The sequence below is a fragment of the Opisthorchis viverrini genome (genome assembly GCF_000715545.1).
Source record: "Opisthorchis viverrini unplaced genomic scaffold opera_v5_631, whole genome shotgun sequence".
Classification (NCBI taxonomy): domain Eukaryota; kingdom Metazoa; phylum Platyhelminthes; class Trematoda; order Opisthorchiida; family Opisthorchiidae; genus Opisthorchis; species Opisthorchis viverrini.
In genome coordinates, this window is record NW_008752299.1 from 1 (window position 1) to 20,598 (window position 20,598).

The window sequence follows — 20,598 nt, forward strand, 5'->3', positions numbered from 1 at the left end:
ACAATTAACAGTTCCGTTCTGGTAACAATGCGTTTAGACTGACTTGTCAGTTGGATGCAACGAAAATTGGTCGTGTTAACAGTTCGGTTGATTAGCAGTTTTCACGTTTGCCGTAGCGCCAAGCGACAATTAACCATGGACCAGTGATGCTGATCCGTTGCTTCATTGTGGACATGTTGTAGCCAGACATGGTCTTCTATGCTGCGGAGGAATCGAAGGACGACAGTTTGAGGATGATTTGGGTCCTCAGACTGCGTGAGCCAAATATCGCAAGCAAAATTTAAGACTGTTTGTGCATACAATACCCTTGAGGAGGTGAAATTCGCCTGACACCGTGAATAGTGAAGGTTGGGAGAACTTTGCTTAAGTCTTGAAGAGCTTTTTGTCAATGTAGTCGCGGTTTATGCAGATGCCAAAAGAAATGCATCAGTTAATAAATTCAAAATTCAGGGTTTCAAAGGGACATATGGAAATCGGAAAATCCGGAGGCGATATTATGCAAGTTAAAGGTACAAAATCATACTTAAATTGAGGACCAATTCCGAAGTTCGACTCAGAGCAGGCTAAAGAGTGATAGTCGTCAAACAAGACAACACCGGTCTTTCACTGGATTCGATTCCTAAATCAAGATTTAGGATTTTTTGAAATGCGTATAAAAATCGTTCAGCTGTAGCACCCTTTCGGTGCCTAGCTGCCATGCCACACGAAGAAGGCACGACGGCTGGGATACTGCCAGGTCGCCCAAGCCTAGACGGGGGAAGTCGAGTGGCAGAGGTCGAGTTCGAACCACGGACCTTCCGGTCAGTAAATCCGCGCTCTAACCACTTCGTCCATCTCGCCCCTGAAATGCGTATTCCGTGAATATACCGGCAATCAAACTTGTCGAAGTGAACATGGTGAGAAATTAATGAGCCGTGAGTCAGTCGCTAGATATGAACGCATGCAATTGATGTAGGTGAGAAAATGTTCCCACACAACCTTGATTCCAGGAACCAACAGAGAAAACTGTTGGCGAACTCATTTCCTCTGTATGTCTGAGCAGGAAAGTATGCAGGCGGTCCATTAGCCTTAAAATAGAAGCGAATGCCGCGAAACAGCCGAATTAGCTAACGCTTTCTATGGATTGTTCGAAAGGATTTAGTACAGTTAAAGCATATGAGGTTCACTCGCACCCGAACAGAAGAAATAAACACAAGTCAACAACGGCCAAGTATGTATTGCGAGAGAATCCACATTTTCGAAATCTAGTATGAAAATGAAGAGTATATCGAAAAAAACCTGAAGAGATCAATGTACCTAAACGCAAAGGCATAGGTAAACAGTCTGTCAGACATTTATTCACTTGTGGTTTGAGTTGTGCAGAACGTCCTGTCGACTTTTGGCAACCAAAAGCTGGGGGGGGGGGAAACACAAAAGTAGAGCTATCAGCAACTCGAAACAACTTAGAATAGAAACAGTTGTATAATTTCCAAACAGCTATATATAATACACATATATAATACACAGCTTGTTCGGCGGCAGTTAGGGAGACCGACAACCACAGATGGTACCTGGTTTTCTTTCCGCACTGTTCTACCTGGTGATGGATTGGCCTTCAGAAAAATCGCTCCTTAGGATGTCGAGAAACGTTCACCATATCGCTGTTGCCGGTTCGTTGTAATGCCGATGCAGATATTCCGAATGGCATCACCAAACAACTGCAAACATGTTTGTGAATACTAATACCCGAATGAGGAAACGAGACAGTGCTAGAAAATCCCTTCTCGTGAACTAACACACGGATAGACTGGTGAAATATGCCTACCCTACATTTTAGTGAGTTGGACTGGTGAGTGGATGGTTTGCTCAAATGACTGGCACTGTGAACTAACTGAACAAAAATGATCTACCTTTGGATGTGCACCCAATAAACATTTTTCTGGTCCTCCTGATTCATATCCTCTCTGTAAAAACGGCTGTGGGAAAAAGGCCGAAGCAAATGGCAGATCCAATGGTCTGGAGCAAACATTTGGTACGAGCCTACCAAGACGGAGAGGCGAATTCCCAGGTAAATTCACCCATGGTAGTGACTTTAAGGTTTCTTCTTGTTATTCACGGATGATATGAAAAACAATCCACTTAACTTTTCTATAGAGGAAAATGTTGGTAGCTCAGGTATCGTAGATGGTGGTCGTTGGCTTGTTCGCTGAGCTGGGCAATTTGATTGCAGACGTTTCATCACCAATCGAGGTGACATCATCAGTGCGTTATTGTGGAGCGTAGTAGTGCGTAGCGGTGGGTTGGTGGTTGTGCACAACCACAAATCAGAGGCCAGGATGCCTTTGTTAACCTCCAATGGACGTGTTAAATCAGTTTACCCGCTAAGGTGCACGCCACCTTAGCGCAATTCACACTTCCTCATGGACCTGCGTAGCTGGTGTCGCTGATGGAACATCTAGGTCTGAGTGGAACCTCGTGTCCGCAAGACTGAGGATGGCCATGTCGTTTTTGGATGACCATGATGGACTAATTACCAGTAATTAATAGATAACGCCAGTTGGACGAATGATCTGTCACGGACCGTTTCATTTACACACTTGCAGAATGGAAACGAAAAAGGGTGATCGCTGGTTACCCCAAAGGTATTAAAACTTCGGCGTGCAAATTCACTGGAATTAACAGAGGCATACTCTATGCAAGGAACGCAGTAAGAGACACATCAACATATTGAGTTTGACAAACATGGGTCAATACGGCGGCCGGTGCTCTAACATAAAACACGTAACTTCAAATGTGCACCTGCCCAAATCCCTGCGTTACGATGAAGGAAAATAATCGACATCAGTGGAGTAGCTTTCTTCACAGATGAGGCATAAACTAAACGCGCGATTTTTGTGTACCATGGTTACCAAGGTGTACCGGAAAATTTCAGTTGGCTTTGCCAATCCAAGATTATGCAAAATCACAAGGAGAACAGTGTCCTAATTTCACACAAGATTCACTTGACTTTCATCAACCAAACGTTGGAAACGTAATAGCATATATGAACATACCCAGGTGATTAGTTTTTCAAAAGATTTGGCGTCACACCACCGGCAAAAACTGGTACTCAACTTGAATACGTATGAGGTGCTACCGATGAGACCACATGCTATATCAGGTCAGTGTTTTTTTCTGAACGCCCGGTTGAGAGGAATCCGTTGAGTTGTCAGCCTGTGTGATAATTTGACGTCTTTTGAGTCAAGGAATAGCTTTTTAGGAAAAGCTGTTACACAAAGTTGCGTTTTAAAGCAACTGTTTATATTGGAGCCTATTTTAAAAGTAACTGCCTCATAATGAGCATAAATTGGGCTCGAGACAGCTCAGTGGTTAAGGCGCGAGCCTACAAACCGAAAAGTCCGTGGTCCGAACTCAACCTCAGCATCTCGGCCCGTGTGCTCCCTTCGGGTGGAATGGCAGCTATGCACCGGAAGGGTGTCACAGCGGAATGGTTGTTATTTAATGAGCGTAAATGCTGAGATGTTATCACGGCTGGAATTACAGTTTTCTTAACCAGAAGTTGATTAACTCGAGAAAATTAATCTCCAAGTCTGATGGTCTCTGTCATTCGGTACGGTCTTTTTCGAGCTAATTGATAGGTTGCCATCAAGCTTATCATTGTATACTGGCGGGTCAACTTAGGCAACATGTGAAAGCTGAAAAGCAGCAGGAAATACAAAGCGGCAAACAGTTATTCGGGGGAGTGAAACGAAACAGGAGGAACCCTCCAATGAGGTGATTACTGGAAGCTAATTCGGCGCGTCTTCGTAGTACTATTTTGAATTACTGTGTAGAAACTTGAAATGAGGGTTCGTTAAGAGTTGTGAGTGCAGTCCAGTCGACAGCAGCACACAGTTCCTATTTTCATGTTGGTAAACGGGATTATCATCACCATCATCAGCAGCAGCATGACATCAGTGTTCAACACCGATGCTTCACTGCCGTACAACCATGATTTAGTTGAAAGCCTTATTGTAAAGAAAAGAGTAAAGGTGGACAGGCAAGAGACTTAGTGCTAGCTTACCACAATCATTCTGAGGTGCTTATGCCTCCAGACAAACGGCAAGTTGACACCAAATCATTGTACAAGGTGGCACAGTCAGCGTGGCCTCCGGGTGTTAAAAAACGGATGGCGGGTTACTAGTCATCAGCCGCCAACCACACCAGCAAGGAGCACGAAAAACCATGTGCCACTTTACACTAAACACACAACTAAAGGGATGAACACACCTCATTTGCTTCCATTGTTTTAGTCCAGTCACGTTGTCCAATCAACCGGACCGCATGGATCAACAACAACTTCACCTTTTCTGCAGACTTCCCGAATTCTTCAAGAACTCCGCAAACGGATACCTGCAAGTCAAACACAAAAGATCGAACTTTAAGGCAAATAAACTGGCATGAGAACACATGTCGATTGTGAGAAACCGATGAAGGCTTCGGCTGGCAGAGTGAGCGAACATAGACGAATGATGAGTCACCCGTCGGACGGCTATCATAATGATGGTTCAGCTTGCACAAAGTGAAACGATTTGCTTACAACATGTAACGGTCGGCCGCAAGCAGCAGCAACGATACCCGTTATCATCCGTAAGATAAGTGGGCCAAACTAATTAGAGGTAGATAACGTCATTGATAGTTAACTGTCAAGATAATCCTGCATGCAAACGTAGGTAAAAAGATTAACTTTCTGTTCCGGGAGCGTGTCAGTGCCGTACAAGGGCAGGCGCTCTTACTTCATGCGGAAGTTAACTCATGCTGTCGACACTCAGTCCGCTGAAGAGAGGTTAAATCTCGACATGCCCCGTGGAGAAGGGAGGAGGGCAATCTCACTGAAAAAACACACAGGCGAAGCCCAACCATACCAGAATAGGATAAACAAAAACGATCTCGTAAAAAAAGACAATCGCAAAGGATGTTTACAGAATGGCGTGCTAACCTCCTGCACATCGGATTTCCAGCTATCATAGTCAGTGACTATGGCGACTGATGCGTAACTCATCGCAGCCTCCCGCGCAAGCACGACCTCTGGAACGAGAGTCATGTTGACAAGGTCGATACCGAAACTACGATAGATTTTGGATTCCAGTTTGGTGGAGAACCGCGGTCCACTGATTGTTATTGCAGAACCACGTGTATGAACACACGGGTGGAAGCTTGAGGCCGGAGGGCCTTGGTCCCGATCACAAACGGAAAGTGAGAGGGCTCGTGCCGACTCAATGAGCACCTAAAATGTCGTTGGGAGGAGAGAGCGAATGATATATTGAAAGAAAAAAGAAAAGCGAATACCCCTTAGGGGCCAACTACTTATCAAGAGTTAGATCTCAATTTGGCCCATACTGGCAGAACAGTTTGGTCAGGGATAACAAAACTGAGGAGATTTATTCAAGGATATGGGTGTAAAAACATCCGTTAGCCAACGATGAAAGATCAAAGCTGCGCAGTAGATCCGTCATGGTTTAAAACTCATCATTTATATTAGAACCACACTCTCAAGCCCAAGGTTAATACGTTATACTTAATCGATGCAGTCCCAGACTCTCTAAATCCGCTTACAGGGAAAACAGGAAAACAAAAAACCCAGAAAGATGTTTCCTAAAACACTATCCGCATAATAAACTGGTTACCAGGGTGCCAGTATACATAGACGCACCGCAAAATAGGAATAAAAACAATCTAATTGATTAAGCCACTCAATGTCCTACCAAGGACAGTTTTGGTCTGAGAATTGGCTTCACTAATAGTATTGGCCGATGACCGCCTGGCAAATGGTTGCAACTGCTAGGTGGAACGGACTAGGGTTTAGGTGAATAACTCAATAAGTGAAATATTATTCGGCAGCGTTTCGATCCTCAAGAGTAGTCTACCCCAGAGGCCAATCAAAAATGAGTGAACTGGGTCCGGAGCCGTCCCATTGGTTATCGCACTAACAGAACGGGCCCGGATATGTAAGCAGCACACTCAGGCTGAGGTCTTCGCTATGGCTCCTCTGTTGGTTTCTAAGGCGCCCCAACTGCATTGGAGCTAAACTCTGACCGCTGCTGTGATCCGACCAAAAGCGACAGATGAAAGACAATGGACTGAGCACATCGTCACTGGGTTTGTGAAGAGAACCCCTGAATAGCTATGACGGCCGAATGGAAAGTCATTCCCTACCTGCGTGCAGAGTAGTGGCCTAGATTTTTCAATTTTATAAGGCTGTGTTGGGTCTACAAGGGTGTAGATCCCATGCATATAAAGCGTTTGATTGTCTCGTGGTGTGGGATCCTCAGAACACACTAAATGTTCCGCTACAGTGTTGTTAACTTAACATGCCGACGAAACCAAATACATTTGTTCAGAGGTTGTTTTGTGGTATCTTTCTTGGACTTTCGTCTGAAAAGTCTAAGCTGCTGGTGTTTCTAATCACTCTCAACAAGGGCATTCTCGATGGAAGCGACAGACTAGTCGTATTCTCTTACCAATCCACTTATGCCACTTAATCGACTGAACCTAAAATCTTCGTCAGAACAGATTTTGTTGTTTGGGTTAACTAAACAGTATACGTAAGTGTGAATATCGACCTGAACTGGCTGGCCCCGATACACAGAAACATGAAACTGCTCTCTTGTGATTTCTATAAAGCAATCTAGTAAATTGTCTGCTACCTAGGCAGTGCCAGCCTCACAGATGAAATGAACACCGGTAAAGTGAGTGGTGGAACTCTGAAAGGTCACGAATGGCGGATGAGTGATGCGCCCCAGGTGAGCCAACAGTCGAGCGGAGAAACCATTCAATTCAACTAACCCGCAAGTAGACCGAACTAAAATTAACTGTAGCACAAATAAGACAAAAGACATTCCCAACGAACAACCCCTTGCATTAAGTAATTACACATCTGCGAAATACATAAAATGCATTGAGGTTATAGTTCGCGCAGCTAAGACGGGTTTATTGAAAGAATTCTTTTTTAAGGCGGCAGAACACTTATCCCATTTAATTTACGGAAGATCTGTTACTGAAAAGTCTGTCGATGTCTGTGGTACTACATCTATCTGGCAGAACATAGCGAAGTGTCTAAGAAGTCTTTCACATGGAAGTGAAACTTTAATCATGGAACAGTGACATTTATCCGCGGAACAAACGAGACACCAAAACAACCATGAAGAAGAATCGCGCTATTCGCAAGCTGGGTTGAACGGTCAGAAATATGGAGGCTTAGACTGGCGTTTTACCAGTCTTTCAACTAAAAAGGAAGCAGCACCCTGAGGGTGCGTAACCACAGACGTTACCTGACGCGTCTGCTCGCAGAAAGGTTCACCCGTTGGTATATGCAATACACCCTCCAAAGCCGGACGCTTTCCACCGTAAAGTGTCTGTTCGCGTCCTCGCGAGAAATCCATGAACTGATCCAAGATAAGAAAGTCACCAGGTTGAGTGTAATCCTGAAGGCCTCCACAAGCGGTTGAGGCCAATATGTGGGTACAACCAACGGTTTTCAGTGCCCAAATATTAGCACGATAGTTCACGTCACCTGGGATGATTGAGTGATTCCGTCCGTGCCTGGGAAAATATGAGTGTGATACAATGGTTCGTCCAAGTTTGCAAGCAAGATATCTTCAACGGGAAGTAAATCGCTGACTGGTACAATATTGATCATGACAGTGTACCGGAGCGACATCAACCTGGTCTTATCGCTGTGAATATCTCATGAATGAAGCTTTATCCTGATTTGGTTCCTGTCCGATTCAGCTTGTAGGTACCGGCCAGCTTAGCAACCCACTGTTGACAAAAGATAGTTACACAAACTGTGAAGCCGTTTAGATGTTCTCACCACCACTTTAGCAATAATCCAAGGTAACCTAACCGGAGAGACTTGCTGTTGAAGGTCAGAGGCAAGTTGACATTCGGCTTGAATGCCAAACTGAAGATGGAACGACGACTGAGGTCTTCAGCGAAAACATTTGAGAGGAAAGGCTGACGACAAGACGACAGTGATTCAGAGAGCTTATCCGAGCACTTGCTACGCACTGTACTACCGTCCAAGCTCGTACGACAGCAATGCACGCTATAAACAGCAACTGCTAAAGAATGACAGGTTGCGGATGATGAGGACCAACCAAGAAACATCTGATTCCGACCTACCGACAAAATGAACGGAATACCGGACTGGAATAAGAAAACAGCGGTTGAAAACTGCGACGGTGTACCGCGCAGTTTGTGAACTCTACAAAACATCCAATCCTGTCTTAAAACTTGTAAGGTGGAGAATAAGTAGTCAAAAACTACGGTAATTATTCGTGGAAAAAGGGAGCGAGCAAAACAATCATTTTTACAATGTGGTGGTGTCTGAGTGGAAAGCGATGATATATCAGAGATTTAGCTCCAAAAATAAATTCCCCGGGAAAAAGACCTTGAGCTAACTATTTACCTTTTTTCTTGCTGATGTTTCAGAACAATGTTTTTGATTTTAGTGGTTAAACTATCCAGGACCGACCTGAACTTTTTCGGTGTGTATTTTGTAGATTACAGAGTCATGGAAAGCCTAAGGCATCCACACAGCTAATCGGAATAAAGCGACTTGAAAACGAACGCAACAAAGGGCAAAATCTGTTGATGTTTCGACCAACGCTTGAACTGTAAGGACAAGCGTACAGTACTAACGCCGACGCAAAGTATGCATTACAGGCGAACAGAAAGTGAAAACACGAAAAATGCAACTCGACCGCAGTTAGGAATGCGCTTACTCAGGTTTGGATGGCTCAGAAGAACACATCAGACTGAATGGTCTAGCTGAACAATAAGGTGTTAAGGTGTGACCTATTCATCCGTCTAACCTGCAAATTCCGATAAAGCTATCGGTCCATCTAGTTGTCTATCCGAGTTCAAGACTCGTCTTCATACTGAACAGTGATAGGACCCTCACAGCCCACCATTCATCCCACTACTATTTTTCCCAGAATGAAACGTTGAAATAGGAACAAACGTGCCTTATTTCAACTGTATTTTACAAAAAAGAAAATTTAGAGGGATACTTGTTATGGTACTGAGCTTCTTGTGATCGGTACCTCCAGGTAATAACAACCAAAGCAGTTTAGTTAGCGAACAACAGTTTACTTACTACTCAATAAAAGTGTTGTTGTATGGAATACATACATTGGAGAAACTGTGTGGTGCTGCGTGAGCTTGACTGAGTGAACAAGTTTTTGACACTTCTGTTCACTAAATGTTCGAAAGTAGGTAGAATAAAGTGTTTTTCTAACTGATTACGCCATGAGCAAGGTTAGTAGAAAATCGAGACAAGACAAGTATAAGGCGTTAAACTAGAAAGGTAAATGGGTTATTTTAGTTGTGGGACTCCTATCCCATAACTGGTCTGAAACCTGTGGGAAAGATGGGGTAATTGGATAACGTCAAATCACTCAGGTTCAGACGCGTGCAATCGAGTAGAAAGAGATACAGTTGATACACGGACCGTCCTCATATGAAGCCTGCATTTTAATTTCAGCACTGTCTTGAGCTCCATAATGCTTTTGGAAAAGTAACAGCGTAGACATACAGGCTACCGAAGTACTGGCTGGTCAACGTGCAGGTAGACTTGGGCGTAGTGGGTACGGCATCTTGGCCACGTCCCAAGTGTGAACCACAAAAATATGTGAAATGGGTGACTACACAGTGAAATCCAAGCGTAACGGTGTATACTACTGATTAACCATGCAAGCAGTCTATGATATGGTGTCCGAGATCCGAACCCGCAGCAGATGGAAGGTGAAGGTTAATACGGAAATTATGGAACCGCTTGGCAATGTTTGTTTATTATTGTTGAATATCCAATGAACGTCCAGGAAACTTCCAGAGGAAGCTTGGGAATGTTCGCTTTTCAAAAACCTTGTGCAGATGAGACGTATACTTTCGTGCTTAATGTCTGGTAACTGATTAGTTCGTGTTTTCTTATAAACAACTTTGCAACAAAGAACCTTCCTCCATTCGCTAACCAATCAATAAATTTGAGCAACGTTTCCCCTTCTCGTTGTATGTGTTTTGTGTGCGGCCTATTTTTTATTGAACGAAAGCACTTGTTTCTGTTCAGTTCTGTTGTTTGTTTTGCTCGTAGAGACGGTCGAAGGACATGACAAAAATGGGTGGAGGCGGACGGGGTCAATCGAGTTACAATAACTTTCTGTCTCCATCGCTAAACCGACCATATTGACCGTTTAAAAGGGCAGTGAACAGAAAAAACAAGCATGCTTTGGCTAAACACATACCACATTTCAACCAAAAAAACAAAAGCGTTGGCAACAACTGTACCAGTGAATATGCAAGTTTGTGGAAACATAGAAGCTGCGCGTCTAGACCAATATTAAACTACTATTGGCTATCTTCAGGTAAAACAGTATTCGCGAGAGCACGAAGTCAATTCAGGAGTGTCAGTTACATGCAGTTCTTTTAACTTAACATAAAGTTACTTCTCACGAGCACGAACCCATGATAATCACGGGTCCTGCCATACGCTTGATGAGGGATGGTTCTCCGAAAAGAAGTCACGGAGTAGGCGTTCATGTGACCTGCACTTCGGGAAGGACCTACGACTGAGGATCGATGAAGACCGAGGTATTAAAAGTCTTAGTCTACAGCATCGCTTAAGAGTACTGTTTGGTTCCCAGTCAAAAGTCAGTTACCTACTGACCTCATAAGGTTTTCCGGTATAATCGATAAAAGTCGTAAAGGTTTGAATTGTTTGGGGCTCACAAACAAAAAGGATGAGATCTGTGATCACGAAGTTTGGTTACTTTGGGATTTTGGCCCCCTTCTCTACTACATCCCGTATTTCACCAACATCCAACTAACTCTCCTAAATCCTGTGGAAACCATTGACTAAACATCACCAATATTGTACCAAAAAAGGCTAGAAGTTGAAAATCGTCACCAGTTGTTCATTAAGGTACGAGTACCAGATAACGCACACACAAACTGACCTATGGATCTATGGAGTTACACGTCTTGGACTAAACGTGCTCTATATACTGCTTGAAGCTACACATAAAGAACAGTAGAAAGGACCAGTGATGGACAATTATGTTGGAACGGATGGTACGATCTATTTTGGCTCGGTCTGAGATTGTTTGAAATTTGGATGGATAACATTCACGTTCAACAGGCAGCAGAATTGCCAAAGCGAGCAAGCTCTTGAATGATTAGGAGCACTTCATCCAAAATATGAAGGTGTATACATAAAAGGGTTGTCAGGACACTGCTAGAGTCACCCGAATACCATATCGTTCATAAATAAATCCACCTGTTCGTGTTCACTTCTGCCTTGGACACTTGCCCGCACCCAAAAAAAGTTCTCCTGAAAATGGAGTTCAACCACTGGCAACGGATGTGTATTGAACATTGCAAACTTGCATTTGCGATCTTTGAAAGGACGGTACGAGTCTCCGAGAGGACAAGATCGTAGATTCTGGAGTAGATCTTGAAAGAGGCAAAATATCATTGCTATCCTATTGGAATAACTGTTACAGTCATTCTACGAACAAATCTCTTGGAGGAAAATTACTGTATGGACTAAATGACGCAGCTCGCAGTGAGAGTGCTGTCTGCCTAACCCACACGTAATTCTGGCTTGATATCAGTTGTTCTTAATTCTGTGTTCACAAAACCAGCCAACTGAAAGCTGGAAAGCAGTAACTACGGATCGTATTTAGTGATTGTTTTACTAGCTGCTGACTGGCGCCGTTTCCACGTCAAACTTGGTTGAGAGTTCTCGGGCTTTGAACGTATTCACTTTCTGAAAGTAATGAATAAGGGAGGACCAACAGTAAAAATTCCGAAATATGCGCAATGGGATTACCTTGACCTCCGATGCATACCGTAAAGGCACCCTAGTACTGTTCCCGAAGGCTTGAAGTTTAGTTAGAGAACTAACATGTTACAGTTAAACGAGTTTTTTTAAGGAACGTGCTTGGTGGAATATAACATATGGACTACTTCAGATATACCCAAGATATCCTGTTCGCTAAGTAGTAAGCAATTAACTCAACCCGACAGAGAACCAACCTATCAAGAAGGTCACAGTCCTGAGAGCAATCACTGAATGCCCGAAATCTACTGAGACTCTCAGCTCAGACAGACAACGCCCCCTCAATATGCGGCGCTTCACAGCCTCGTACCAAAGCCAGACCGCGTGCGTCAGCAGTGGACCAAGTTCAGACAATGTCCCTCCAAAAAATAGCTTGAGACCGTTGTACTTTCGCACTCACACGCATTCACGCTCTCGCACTCGCTAGTTCGGAATACAGCTGCTGGGTTCCCTTCTGTGAGCCTTTTTTCTCCGGCACTGGGCACTGGAGCGGGTCAACAGTCGGATACAGCAGATTGGCGAATCAGCGGATATAACACAATCAATATGTCAGAGGCGAAATGGAATAGCAATAATGGCAGCTTCTGAACTCAGTAGGCTAATGCCACTATTCAACTAATATTGAATCGCTGAAAGAAACTCTGGAAAGCCAAATAGTCTCACATTTGGTACATCGTCACGCATCACTTGAGTATTTGTTAAGCCAAGAGCTAAGGAAAACGTGAAACCAGCAATGATCAAGGTCAAAATGTGGGAGCGAAAATCGGAAACAAGGTGTTCAGACAGACGACCCAAAAGAAGCCCTTCGGAGTGCAGCAGATTATTTTCTAGTTTATATGCTATGCTCTACGATTAATGAAAGTAAACATCCAGTTGGTCTATCCAGAAGATCAGCAATCGAGATCTATCCTCCACAAAAACAAACTTGATGCACGACGCACATCAACAACCTAATATCCTTTGATCGACTGAGGAGCTTCAAGACCTAATCACAACAACCAACCCATCGCAGCGCGTCACTACGCTCCCTAACAACGCACTGATGTCACCTCGAGTGGTGATGAAACGTTTGCAATCAAATTGTCTAGCTCAGCAAACAAACCAACGACCATGCATTTAAATGTTTGTCAACATCACTCTCGTTTGAACAATCTTCCTGTCCGAACACGATCATTCTAACTGGTCTATACCAAAACGAAGGAGCACTGAACACGAGTTCTGCTCACATTGGGTCTGACCAGCAGTGCTCATAAATGGTCCCGAAAGGATTTGAACCCCAGCGGTATGACGTGCCAAACAGGTGTGCTACGAATATTCCACTAAGCTGAACACGACTGAATTGCCGTTTGTAGCCCTAAATATTCGACACGTGCAGTCAGATTCACTCCAGTCGTGCGACAAGTCACGCCACGGACATTGAACATTTCTTGGAATTCGGCATCCACTAAGTCTGGCACTCCGGCGTAGGAAGATGAATGCATTTATCCGTTTGGTTAGTTGTTTGTCAGAGTCACTGTCCAGTCATTCTTGACAAACGGAATGTGTTTTTAGACTGAATGGATTCACAGATGCCGCAAGCATTCTAAGATGTGCCGCTGGTCCTACTCAGATTGCCATTTTGCGTATTCTTGTGGCCGATTCGGTTGCCAACTTTTCTTGTTGAGTTATCAGTGGGTAAACACACTGCAACAAGAACGAACGGCTCGGCGAATGGATTTCAGTCTCAAATACACAAATGTGAATTGTTGATTGCTGAGTTGTTTCGCACGGCTATTCAAGTGCTTGATCAATGTATGGTTAGATGGCATTTTTATGATTTATCATTCAGTTTATGCTAGAACGACGTTTCAATGAGGTTCCTCTCCGTGAGTGATAGGCTGAGGATAAAATTATGTAAAGGAGATCTTTTAAGCCTTCTGACTATACCTTTCAAACAATCGCAAATAACAGTTAATATAATATTAATATAACAATTGTAGCATAAAAAATGTCCAGATACTCAAGTTACTTTCACCTTGTCATGTTAAATTCTGTAACGCCACTGTTACGAACAGATGAAAGGAAAAGCTACTTGCTGACTATAGAAAAAACTAATATTGTGAACCCGAAGTTGTAAAATTTGCGATTCCACTAGCTACAACGACCTAATTCGCAGTGCACTGAAATAAGATGCAGCAAGATTGGATTCTGTGCGCGCTGTATGCAGTGGGGGTGATGGAAAACACAAGTGAAGGTTTTGTTAAGTCGAATGGTTGCTACTGGAATAATACAGTCAAACAAAAGTCCCAGATGAATGGTCTCATGAGCAGCAGCGAAACCAGTGTGGTCGTCTGATGGTACCAGTGCTCGAATAAAAGCACTCACCTAGCAAGAAGAGCGCAAGGAACTCCTTCAATAGTACCTTCCAGGATGTTATCCGAGGGGTCCCCAAAGATGGTCGTTAGCACACGCTCCGTTGCATTTTGAAGTATATTCGAGCTGCTCAACCCGGATCCTCCGATTATACCCACCTTCGGATTCAGAGTGAAAGGTATGGAGATATTCAAGCGAACAATACGTAAGAATGTAAAAGTTGAAAAAGTAAATTCAAAACCTGAACAAAGGCAACCTTTATCTGTCACATGTGAGTTGATGAAGCTTCATACTTCATGGTAAATGAAAACGACGATGAACATGAAACAGACAGGGAGAAAAAGTGGTAAGCGTATGGTCTGAACAACCTACGATATCATCCTAATGCTACTCTAATCATTGCAAGTCAAAATCTCACCCTTTTAGCTGAAAAGTTTTGCGGCAAACTTTCTTAGTAAAATAATAACAGTAGTAATAATAGTTCAGTTGTAACACCCTTTCGGTATCCAACTGTCATGCCATCCGTAGGAGGTACGAGGGCTGAGATACTGCCAGGTTGCCTAATACTAGACAAGAGAGGTCAATAAACCGGGAATGGGTTAGAACCACGGGCCATTTGGTCAGTAAGTTCGCATCTTGACCACTGAGCTTTTTTAGTACTGAAATTTCTCCGTACGGAAAGCTGCAAGAATGTACGCTAAAAAAGAATGTAAGTGTCTCAGGTTAGTAAACCCGTCGGTATGTTTTTTGATAGTCGTCGTTGTCCCCCCTCCAGCATTGCGTTCTGACCTGTAAATGTTAGTAATCTGCACATAGCACAGGAAGAGCATTCAGATTATCGGACCCATTCACATAACAGATTCAAACACCTCAACTTATTCCCGCAATGGTATAACTTAAAGTAAAACAGCCTCAGCAACATGCGATAGTGGCTTTTCTCTAAAAGTACTGTCTATAAGGAGGCATAGTAATAAGCCTGCAACACTTCATTGAAACAATAAAGCATGTCTCTGTGGAAGGTCGACAGACAGAAGGATTCGGGTAGTTTTCGCAATTGATGCTACCTGGTTCCGCGAGAAAACTGAAAAGTATATGAAAATCGCCAGAGATTTTCAGCTAAGTCCTTCGTCTGGCTGAGCGCACTTTCCAGTAGAGCTTTCTCGTCATTTTCCATTACTGTTGTGTTATCAAAACCCTTCATTTCAGTAAAGCTCAAACAGATGTCAATCATATAGCAGGTGGTCAGCATATGTTCTGAACATAAGTGTCGAAATTGGCACACCCAATATACACTGTCTAGAAGACATCCCACAGTACTCCTGAATATTTGTGAATTAGTGCATTCAAACACAGTCAGCTCTGAATCAGTCGATTTTGACACGGTACTCTTAGTCATCGTCTGATCAGTTAACCGGTTAACCGTACCAAACACCCGCACGGAATCAAACATGGGAGTTCATTTGACGGCAGTGGTTGATGTCCCGAAGGCCATGGAGGGGGCTGCTTGGACAACACGAGATGAGCACAAGTGATGGGTTGCCCACCTTCGTTTTTCTGGATTCTAAAGTTACTTGACACGTTTGGCAACCCACGAAGCACACACTCAAGTATGAGCAGCGATAACAACTATACCACATACCACAGACAACTAGTCGGACAACTAATGGATGAACTTGTGCACACTCATGCCCTTATTTGACACATTTCAAACGAAATAACTTTGAGCAAGAGAGCATAATGGAATGGAGTCAACACATTAATTTTCGACTTGCGAACTCCTCAACTGAAGCTGGTTTTCGCAATGAAAGTAACTTTTCCGGCGGGTAAATTCGTTCGGGGTTCGGAGACAACTTGTCCTCGAGGGTACAGCTGCATAGATACCCACGGATAAAACTGCCACTTAAGGTATGGCGATTCTAAGCTTTTGACCTAATAGAGGTCGCGCCTCCTAAAGTCTCACCATGGTCGAAGAGGAACATTTTTTGGAAACGAGTAACCATGTCCCTTACATGCCAGTGAAATGCTCTCACGTGGCCCGCTACCATGACCTCTTCGCTGCCTTCTGGTGGTGTTTTCACCAAAGTGCAAAGGCAAAAGCGGGTGTCGGGTGCTTCACCTGTTCGATGGTCCACTGGTTATCTCTCTAGGGGAGGCAGCTCAACCCTGATTCCAAACCAGTAGTGGGGAGAAGATAAACCGGCTTCTGTGGACTGCATAGGTGATATTATATTCTGAATCCAACAGCCACGATGATGTTTTTCATCAACTGTTCGCTGTGCGCTCCTTGCTATAGTTTGAGCAAAGGCTGGAGGTGCATTCTCAATCAAAAGCCAAGGAGGGAGCAACCCGCAACGAAACCTTTTGGGACGTCAATGATAATGTCTGTTTGTGCTGCAACGTTCAGGGAAGCGACGCACCCTTTTCTGGTCTTGTGGCTGGTGCGACCTGAAAGGAAGCTGGGGTTTTCGATGTAATAAATCCATTCTTCATTAGTTATTGGGATGTTTGTATCCTACTCGATGCTGCCAAACAAAGTATCTGAATGTGAAGTCTTCATGACTATCAACTGGATATCAGCTATCTTTAAGAGATATGGTTTTATAACTCTGGTACACGACAAATCCAAGTAAGTTCCATCACACCGTACCAGCGCACATGCCAGACACCATGTGGGAAGTAGTCGTATTAACAATGCACTTATCGTCTGGAATCCAGTGTCTTCAAGGTTCAAGGAAGTTCATCCCGAAGGATTTTAGTGAAATTAACTGTTATAGCTGCTTATTCCACACGTCCGTATCGGGCTCAACCATGAAGGAATGTTTCTATGAAAAATTGCAGCAGATGGTCAACAAGACCTAAAGACGGGACCTCTTGATAGTAGGAGCCGACTGAAATGCTCAAAGTGGTGGTCTAGACGACATTATGCACCACGAGGTTTGGCGTTAGTCCAATGATGAAACTTGCCTCTTCCTCACAATATCTCAATACCTTTTTTCATTACCTTAGAAGACACTCAAATGGTATTCAAACTATTGTCACACGGTCACCCATCTAGACTATATTGTAGTATGCGCACGACAAACGTTATTATTTGAACAGTATAAATCCTATAGACGCGCGAATTCTGGAGATGCAAGAGGTACAGATCATACGGCTGCGCACCGGGGATTAACATCTATCTTACTGTTAGAGGAAGATGTCCTCCAAAACGGTGCTACTTAACCACCCCAAGAAACAAGAGACCTTTTCAATGCCATAACCACTGCTCTAACCAATCAGATAACCGGTTAGTTCAAGTAAACGACCAGTGGAGAGCTTTAAAACCCCATGTAAACCTAGCCGCTGTAGACCAGCTAGGCCAAGCACAACGGTCGCAGGGATTGAATATCCAAATAACTGTTTCCTTATCAAAAAAATCAAAGTCAGCAGGTATCACCACAACGGTAGATCTTCACACGCCGAGTAGACTGGAAATCCCAGTAATTTTCGGACACTAAGGCCTCGGAAGATGAGATTCCTGTTGAAACCTATAAATCTCACCCCCCATACACTTCTCAAACCACTCGACAAGCGGTTTTGCTCAACCCGGAGAATTGTTTCCGTTATACGAAATTGGTGTGCCTCAATCTCGAAAAAGGCGTTAATGGTCTGTGATTAGCCTCATCGATGTTGCCACAAAAGTATTGTAGTCCTTTCCGTTGCAAATTTTTCCTGAACACCGGCTACACACACAAGACAAGACCAAACAAAGTTTCGTCCTAGAGGAAACTGTGCGGACCAAACATTCTCTTCGCAAAAAACATTTGAACATCGTTTTAAATCAATCCATGGTATCCTTAACTGAATTTAGAGCTGCGCTGGATTCGGTTAATCGTAAGCCACCGCAAAGCTGGTAAACCCTATTAAGGCCCAAAACCCATAAGTGATAGCTCATGTGCGGACAAAAAAATTGTTCACTTGTACCACTTTTCGGTGCCTAACTGCCATGCCACTAGAAGGAAGCACGAGGGCTGGGATACTGCCAAGTTGCCCGAGCCTAGACAGGGGAAGTCGAGAGGTAGAGGTCAGGTTCGAACCACGGACCTTCTCGCCCCCGTCTCCGGATATATGAGGACAGATCAACTGCCATCTGACTTAAAACGAATTAAAGCAAGCGGCCTACCAAGATTTCGACATACTGTTGAAAAAGGTAATACAACTCGGTGGATCCCATGAATCGGAATATGCCATAACATACCGTGGACATCTGTTCTTAAATTATTGAGGGATGGGACAGTCCAGGAATAGTTTAGCCCTGGCTGCACTGGAAACTTATCCTAAAGGAGTCATGCCGGGTATTTGACGTGACAAACTAAAATTGTTCATTGTATACGAGTGGTCGCTGGAGATCGGTATGAACTGGAAAAGTTTTGCCGCGTCACAATAATGCGGGTAGTTCGGCAACAGCATGGAAACATAAAAACTCCAAAGTAAGGCAAGTGCGGTATATGTACGATTGTTAGATCACAGGTAGACAACACAAGATAGTAATTAACTGGAGCAGATGTCGACTAGGTGTTTCGACACCAAGCCAGATTACAACTGGACATTTGGAGTGTTAAGTTGAAGGCGCTGTTAACTACACGTCCTGTGGGCAGTTACTTATATGATAGTATGGGTGGTAATCGGTACGGGTGGCCAAAGTTACGTAGCTGCATCCAGATAGCTACGAAGCAAGAGTAGTAAACGTACTATCACCTTTAGCATCGAACCGTCATGACATGGTTACCTGAGCGAAAAAGCAAACACAAAAATGTGATATGCGAGTTTCATAAGATCGTTGATGCACTTCTGGCATCGGAACACCGCTGGAGGAAGATCCGTGGGGTCTATGCTTAGGCATGAACAATAACTACACCATAGTAGTTCACTGAAGGGTCAGACAGACGCTTTCGTCGGGCTAGTATCACTTAGTCTCACGTCACGTTTCCGTCTTCTCACAGATGACCAGAGAGTTATAAAGCAATTGATTCGCACATTTGTTACAAAAAAAACGAATTTCCACCGCACTATTCGTTTTCTGTTTCCTGAAGGAGTCCTGCATAGCCGTGCGCGATTCTAATGTGACCAGTCTTCCCCCAAAATATCGGTATATGGTGTCCATAATCCACTACAATTCCAAGAACCCTTTGTTCGTTTTCAGAGATGCGGGACCATGGAGCCTGAGATGGCAGAGGGCACGGCAGCCCTAATTTTCTACATGTCTCGTCCAGACAAGGAGGGCCTGGCAGGCGTTTATCTATTGTGCCTTCCAAGAGATACGGCGCGAAGTCATAAAAAAGGACTTTATCGTGGCTCAAATTCAGGCTTATTCTTATAAATCACTCTGTTCCAAAAAAACGAGAAATGCCTCATCCGCGTTGGGATTCATCAGTGGTGTACAACTCACTAACCCCAAAAATGATCCGAACGTATAAGTTTCCTGATAAAACCAAATGCATGCATTCAGCTACGGCCAACTGGACAACAGTGTAATTGGTCAACTCAGTTTTGACGATACAATCAAGTTCATGTCGTTGTCGGGCGTTGACTTTCCCCCTAAGTGTGAAAAAACTGGTCATTAATAAACAGGAGTTCCCCGGAAAACGAGCAACTGCACCAAGGTTTATGAATGAAGCATGAAACATTCTACGACCTATTTCTTAAAAAAAATCACGAGCTAACCTTGATATTCGCCATTTCTCTGTAATTCAGACCAGATGTAGTTTAAATGAAAGTGTCAACAGGTTGAGATCACTCAATATTGCTGTGGGGTGAGTAGAGGCTGAAACAAAAATGAGAAACTAGTAGACGAATCTGAGAGCAGGCCAAACCGGAGGTCGGGCAGTTTGGTCATTGGTAAGTCCAGTGTCTCACAATGAGAGTGAAGACGTTGCAGAAGGCCAAGGAATATGCGAAACTTTAACTCTGCTTTACATAAAACATGTCGATTTCCTTAAGTGAATTAGCAATTACAACTATTAGGGCGTAAATTAACGACCACCCGTTAATCGTTCAGCTGTATCACTCTTTCGGTGCCTAGCTGCCGTGTCACCCGAAGGAAGCACGAGGGCTGGGATACTGTCAGGTTGCCCAAGCCTAGACAGAAAAGTCGGGAGGCAAAGGTCGGTTTCAAACCACATACTTTCTGGCCAGTAAATTGCGCTCTGACCACTTGAGCCACCTCGCTCATCCGTGATTTAGTCGTGAGAATTTGAACCCGGGCACCCAAGTGTCAGTTGAGGACTAGGCATGCGATCACCAAAAAGGTGGAACAAGCTGCTCACTTTACAACAGAACCTGTCTAGGCAAACTACCCAAACTTTCACATGAATGATACCGAGTGAAAGATGTAACGAAAAGTAGTGAAC

The 20,598-nt window shown here is 43.8% G+C and overlaps 1 protein-coding gene across 1 annotated transcript; it reads right to left on the reverse strand.

The window, feature by feature from the left end:
• Window positions 1–563: 563 nt before the first annotated feature.
• T265_11897 (hypothetical protein) lies at window positions 564–20,013 on the reverse strand (the record flags this gene model as incomplete). Its single annotated transcript, XM_009178714.1, has 8 exons — window positions 564–926; window positions 998–1,067; window positions 1,343–1,392; window positions 4,249–4,371; window positions 4,958–5,245; window positions 7,290–7,560; window positions 14,222–14,367; window positions 19,913–20,013. The coding sequence occupies 8 exons, from the start codon at window positions 19,925–19,927 to the stop codon at window positions 564–566; spliced, it is 1,326 nt and encodes a 441-aa protein (XP_009176978.1).
• Between the last annotated feature and the right edge of the window lie 585 nt (window positions 20,014–20,598).